This window comes from Centropristis striata, chromosome 7, assembly GCF_030273125.1.
Source record: "Centropristis striata isolate RG_2023a ecotype Rhode Island chromosome 7, C.striata_1.0, whole genome shotgun sequence".
In the NCBI taxonomy this organism is placed as follows: domain Eukaryota; kingdom Metazoa; phylum Chordata; class Actinopteri; order Perciformes; family Serranidae; genus Centropristis; species Centropristis striata.
This window is the reverse complement of record NC_081523.1, coordinates 39030330-39037474: the sequence shown is the minus strand read 5'-3', so window position 1 is coordinate 39037474 and position 7145 is coordinate 39030330. Positions and strand designations below refer to the sequence as shown.

The 7145-nt window shown below is 37.0% G+C and overlaps 1 protein-coding gene across 2 annotated transcripts in view; it reads right to left on the bottom strand.

The window, feature by feature from the left end:
• Nucleotides 1-4718: 4718 nt before the first annotated feature.
• zgc:162952 (PKc_LIMK_like_unk domain-containing protein) overlaps nt 4719-7145 on the bottom strand; it is a 50936-nt gene continuing 48509 nt past the window's right edge. For both annotated transcript variants that reach the window (XM_059336842.1, XM_059336843.1), the window contains one exon: nt 4719-5072. In XM_059336842.1, the coding sequence (XP_059192825.1) occupies nt 4968-5072 (105 nt within the window). In that variant the 3' untranslated portion in view covers nt 4719-4967. The remainder of the gene's footprint in view (nt 5073-7145) is intronic.

Here is a 7145-nt window from a genome sequence, read left to right as displayed (position 1 = left end):
ATAACGGATAAGTTAAAATGATTAGCTAAAAGTAACAGATAAACGGTTAAAATTGTAACTTAATGGTTTAAATCTGAAATACGCTTCCTGCTACTTATGTCGTTTGTGAGTAAAATGGGCGGTTTTAGCAATGTTTGAAAGAAACTGATAACTTTAGTTACTACTCGCTTTGCAGATTCAAATAACAATAAATAAAGCGTGAGACTTTATTGAAGGAAACTCACATTCTAGCAGTATATTAAGTTTATTCACATTAGCACCTCATTTATGACCTGTAGTAAGTCATTTAATACGATAAGTGCAATACCAGTGAGGTATTAAACTGTCCTTGGCCTGGGGAAGCTACTAGCACTGTAAAACGATTAAAGGTGTCACTTCGAAGCAGCTGCGTCAGCTATGTTAGCTAGATAGCTAGCTAACATTTTCATATTTTTTCTGCTGCTTAGATAATACCAAAGAGCTGCTTTTGGAACACCAAAAAAACTAAAATCAGCCATTCTGGCTAATTTATTAACTTTAACCCATTTAATCACACCATATTTCTTAGTTATATGGCTCTAAAAATGTAATTAATGATGTATGAATGTATTTCAAGCAAATATTGAAACAATAAAGGGTCCCAATGAAATATGTGCAGAGTATATATATATGGCACCCTCACTTGAAGTGGCCCTCAGTACAACTACATGCATTTGAGCATGAAATCTTAAAAGTGCAGTGTAAAAATGCACAAAATTACTTCTTGCAATTAATGTTGGTCTGCCATTATTGTACTGGGGGGAAAAAAGAAATCGCAATAGGTGGTTATTTTTTATTTACTTCAAACCTTTTGTATTCCTATTTATACTGTTAAACATGCATTTGAGCATGAAATATGTGAAGTTACTGCACTGTAAACATATTTAAAATTACAGTTTCATCACATCTGGTTAAGTGCACGCTCCTATATGTGGCCCTGTGGTAGTGAACATGAAAAATTGTGGCCCTCTGCAGCATTTAAGTTGCCCATCCCTGGTGTAGTGGTTAGCACTCTTGCCTCACATCATGAGGAATTTGGTATTTGCATGTTCTCCCCTTGTCAGCGTGGGTTCTCACCGGAAGAACATGCACTTAGCTCTGTAGGTGTGAATGAGAGCGTGACTGTCTGGCTCCAGCCGCCCCCCCCCCCCTCGGTCAAGGATAATGAATGAAAATGAATGCATTTTGAACATAGATGCTTCTCCTTTCTGTTTTTTAAGCTATGGAGGCAAAGAGGAACCTCCATTGTAAAATGAGTGGACAGTAAAATTAGAAATCTTAAAATCAACATTATAGCTTTGCCACTTTTTATTGCAAGCTATAATTAAAGCAATGAATCCATCAGGGGCCGGGTCGCGGAGGCAGCAGACTAAGCAAAGTATTCCAGACGTCCCCCTCCCCAGCCATAACTTCCAGCTCCTCTTGGGGGCAAAGTGAGACACATTATCGATTGTATTCTGGTCGACCCAGGGGCCTTTTACCAGTTGAAAGTAATTTTTGGAGGCGAATAATACCAAAGTAGTCAGACTGTGTTACAAAGCCATTGATCGAGTGTTTTGAGAGCCATGTGTGGTTGGAACACATCATTGGTAACGTCCAACAGCTCCCATTTGAAACCCTCTGCTTCTTTTTGCCCTGAGTGACCTTAAACAGCCATCATCCTGCTCATCAGACAAAACAGTGTCTGCATAATTCATAATTTATCCTCATCAGGCCTATTCTTTATATTCTTATGTGGTGGGGTGGAGGGCAGAACGAGCATGGTGTGAAAAGCCTGAAAGGAAACACTGAATCTTTCATGATCTTTTGATGTGCCTTTGTGTTTGTGTGTGTGTGGGATGGCTCTCTTTGGTGCATTAATTGTAATTTTTTCTATTATATTTTCACAATGGTTATGCTAAAAGGCTTTGCTTCAAAGACGTGTGCCGAAGACGTTGAACAACAAAGGTAGGCCCACACCCATGACCCCCGGCTGTATAAAGTGGGTGCTAAAGGTGTATTCATGTTGATGTGTTATTGAGAAAGGTGACCTCATACAGCTTGTGTGTGTTTAGTGACACACAGTGACAGGAAGGGATTTTGGTGCGTGTATTTAATAAGTATTTTTTTCAATGCATTACTAATAAAGATAAATATGTTTAGACAAGGACTAACTAATCATATTTAAGGAGATGGGGTGGGAGTTTATAAGTTTTACTTCTCACACGTCATATATATCACTCATATATATATATATATATATATATATAATATATATATATATATATATATATATATTATGGCATGCCGTTCAGGAAATTAATCTTTGAATATATTGAATGAATTCCTGAATATATGGAATGAAACTTTGAATATATTGAATGAATTCTTGAATATATGGAATCAACCTTGAATATATGGAGTGAACCTTGAATATATGGAATGAAACTTTGAATATATTGAATGAATTCTCGAATATATGGAATGAACCTTGAATATATATAATGAAACTTGACTGACGTCATCAAGGCACTGCCATCTTGTATTTTGCTGCCGCAATAAGTGAGCATGAGTCCGTCTGGGAACCTTGTGGCAGCAACACTGACCAATGAGGACATTATCAACTTATTGTCAAGTGCTTGTATGGGCCACAATCCTCCCGATAGTACCCGTGCCCAATACAGTCCTCCTGACCAAAATTATTTCTATTTGCTAAATGCCAGAATTATGAGAGAAGGATTTTTTTAGACAATTTTTTATTACTTTCTTCAAAGTCAGAAGTTTACATACACTAACATTATTATGCCTTGAAACAATTTGGGAAAGCCCAGATGATGCTATCATGTCTTTGGAAGCTTCTGATAGGTTTATTGACAACATTTGAGTTAATTAGAGACACACCTGTGGATGTATTTTAAGGCACACCTGAAACACACTGCTTCTTTGTGTAACATCACGGGAAAGTCAAAAGAAATCAACCAAGATATCAGGAAGAGAATTGTGGACTTGCACAAGTCTGGTTCATCCTTGGGCGCAATTTCCAGATGCCTGAAGGTGCCACATTCATCTGTTCAAATAATTATACCCAAGTATAAACACCATGGGAATGTCCAGCCATCATACCACTCAGGAAGGAGACCGGCTCTGTGTCCTTTGGTCCAAAATGTGCATATCAACCCAAGAACAAAAGCAAAAGACCTTGTGAAGATGCTGGCTGAAGCTGGTAAAAGTGAGTCATTATCCAGAGTGAAACGAGTCCTGAGACATGGGCTGAAAGGCCACTCTGCCAGGAAGAAGCCATTACTCCAAAAGAAACATAAAACAGCCAGATTACAGTTTTGTCAGACCACAGGACATGTCTCCAAAAATTACGGTCTTTGTCCCTGTGTGCATTTGCAAACTGTAATCTGGCTTTTTTTTCATGATTTTGACTTTTTGACTTTTTTCTCGCGACTTCGACGTCTTTCTTGTTATTTTGACTTTTTCTTCGTGGCTTCAACTTTTTTTCTAATTTTGACTTTTTTTCTCTTGATTTCAACTTTTCTTATTATTTTGACTATTTTTTCGTGACTGACTTTTTTCATCTCATTTTGACCTTTTTTTCATGATTTTGACTTTTTTTTGTTCATTTTGACTTTTTTCTTGTGACTTCGACTGCTTTCTTATTTTGACAATTTGTGGCTTCAACTTTTTTTTCTCAGTTTTACTTTTTTCTTGTTGTTTTGACTATTTTCTCTGGTTCAAGAAAGAAAAGGTGTGAGGTCAATGTTGCCTCTAACATTGAATGGTTTCTGGCCCTGTGATGTTTCAGGTAAACCCTGGAGTCAGATAATGGATGGATGGATTCTGCTCAGCTCCCTCGGTTTAAACTACAGCTTTATTATTAATTTAGCATCTCACAATAAATGACAGACAGGTATTTATATGAAATGTATTTATTTCATATAAATGATTTAAGGAGATTATATGAAATGTTTCCATTAGGTTGGAGTATGAAAAGTGAACCAGTGATGAATATTTGTGGTCACTCTGAGCAGAGAATGGACAAAACTCCTAGATCATCTGTATGTCAAAGCCTGCTGGACTCTTTTATCACATGTATGTTTGTAAGTGTGTGCAAGAAAACTAAACGTGTATCTCTAAACTAAAAAGGTAAAAATCAGTTTAATAGGAAATAAACCTAATGTGGCTTCTTGAATTGCAGCTGCCTGAAGACACACAAAGCACAAAGTAGCAAATATTGATAAACTTAAAGAAACATGGACCCTTTCAATCCAGAAAAAGGAAAAAAGCTTAAATATTTACACGCACATGTTCAGTTCAAAGTAACTTAATACACTCTGAAAAACAACAACACAATCTGACAAAGTGAAAACAGACGTGGACATTAAATTGTGCATATGGAAAACAACCATTTTTTGTGACTTTAAGGTTGAGAAATATATGATTATGGTTCAAAATCCACACCAAAAATCATACAGTGAATATAGGCCTTGAATATTTTATACTGTTACATTGGAGTTTAATCAAATATAACTTTATGGAAATAATAACAGATGAGACCAGTAGATATGACCATGACTATAAATTGTGAACCTTGGCATTTTTGAGGTTTCTGTTCAACTTTTCCACGAGAAAACTTTAGATGTCTTCAGCTGCTGATTGGTTAGTCATGTATCTGTTATGATTTAAGATCATTTGTGGTGCTGCTTGCAAACAAACCACTCACACAGTAGAGAGGAAGAGAAGAGCAGTCCATCTGTTCATCTGGACACAAAATGTGTCCAAGCAAAGTGTCCAGGTTCCACTAGCCTCCAAAACACATCTATCATATTTGCACCACCTCAGTTCAGACAAGCTCGGTTGTGGTCATGTGTTGTTCATTGGAGGAGACAGACAGGGTCAGGCCAGCTTCCTGTCCAGGCTCTCGGATGCTGATGCTGGAAAAGTGGGGTTCCAAGATGGCCGACTCAGCTCGTGGTCAGATCAGATTTTGGTGGCGGCTCCAGACTCTCAGCCACTTCTCCCATCTCATCCAGCAGCTCTGTGAACGCCGGCCGCCTGAAGCACTCCACCTTAGGTTGGAGGAAAAGAGAGAGGCTCTTTAACTTAACGCAGGGATTCCCAAAGTGTGGTGCGTGGACCCCTGGGGGTGCGTGAGCTGCTGCTAGGGGGTGCGCGAGATGAAAAATGTAATGGCGGTCTGATAATTACACAATTACATTTTTTTCCCCCCACACAATGAAGACGTGTTATTAATTAATTAATAAATACAGGCTATTCAATTTTGTGTCATTTTTTGTTCATTTTTGCATCTATTTTGGTCATTTTGCATCTATTTTTTGTTTTTTTGGTCAATTTGTGTCTATTTTGATCATTTTGTGTCATCTTTGGTCATTTTTGCATCTATTTTTGGTTGTTTTGTGTCATTTTTACATGTATTTTTGGTCAATTTCAAAATGCACTTCATCTTATAATGAAGCGTTGAAGAAGTTATCTTCTTCCATTTCCTCTGAAAAGTGGAAACTTGCACATAACTTTATTGCATTATATTGAAACTGTGTTTCAGATGAATTCAAATATGAGAGCGCATTGTTGTGGTGGTGATTATTTTATTATATGTGTGTTCTGGACATTTGAGCATGATTAAACATGCCGCCTTTAATATGGCTATAAAAAAGCTTATTGCATTTTGTTTTTTTGAAGGTGTGGGGGATTGGGGGTGCGTCAACCTGGTGGGGACATAGAAGGGGGTGCACGGCTAAAAAAGTTTGGGAACCGCTGACTTAACCCATAAGAACCCAGACCCAGTAATCCTTAAAGGTAAATTATGGGGGATATACAACAGATCAAGTGGACCAGAACACATTTATGATGTTTTAAAAAAAACACTACACCTTAATGTCAAATCAAAGATCTGTGATGCGACATATATATGTTACATTGGGCGTTTATGGTATTTATGTTTATGATATTTTTTATTTTAAATGTATAAACTAGACACATTTTCTGCTTACAGAAACACAAATTGTCCCTTTTCTCTGCATCTCCACAACATATATCAAAAGTGTGACATTAATAGTGTTGTTTAACAACAAATTATTTTTCAGATTTCTTTTTAAGTAACAAAACAATAAATCAATATTAAATAAAACAAATAACCATTTGCCTTTTTGTTTTCATCTCCATCACATATATCATAATTGTGACTTTAGTAGTGCTGTTAGACAAGAAATTCCATTTCAGATTTGTTTTATGTAATAAATCAATAATAAATGAATATAAATAACACTGCCTCATTGGACGGCTTCTCAACAAGCTACTGTAACTGTAGAACACTGAAAAACAGACTTATGTACTTGAGAAAACATACATGAACATTACTAGAACATTTAAAATGTTTGTGACACCATGTCACCATGGGTTCTTATGGATTAAAGGATTAAAAGTGAGACACTATTATATTATAGTTACATTATTGACTTGTTATGATTGATTCATTAAAGCTTTAATCAGTGATTCTAATCCAATACAGAATATTTTGTGACGGTCTGCCAGTGTTGTGTGTGTGTGCTGTTGTACACAGTCCTGGCTCACAGTCAGGACGGGGGAGTGTGTGTGTGTGTGTGTGTGTGTGTGTCTGTGTAGGTAGGGGTGTATGAAGTGAAAGCGTGAGTGAGAGGGATAGAAGACAAAGGATCAACAAACTTTCTCCTGAATGGCTCACTCTTCATTTAATGTGTACATGGTGCTACTGTAAATACATCTTTTTTAAACACATCATGTGTGAAATCCTAATCTGTAAAAGAAGGTGCTACACTGACTGCAGTAGAGTTAAACAGTAGATAATTTCCCAATGAAATGTAGTGGAGTACAACTTGTATAAAGTTACAGTACAATTACCCCACAGAACACCTCAGCACTGCAGCAGGTTGCCCTCCATCCATCGCTGCTAATGTGTTCAAAACATGCAGATATTTGACAAAACACTCTTATAATGTCAGTCTTTTACTTTGAAACATTGTGGTATTTATGCCAAACATTCCTCCAAGACATTTCCAGTAAGTCACATAGTCAAAACAACCCAAGTGTATATTATTCGGTTCCCGGTGTCTTTAAGGACACTTTCTGTCACACCACGGTGAGGT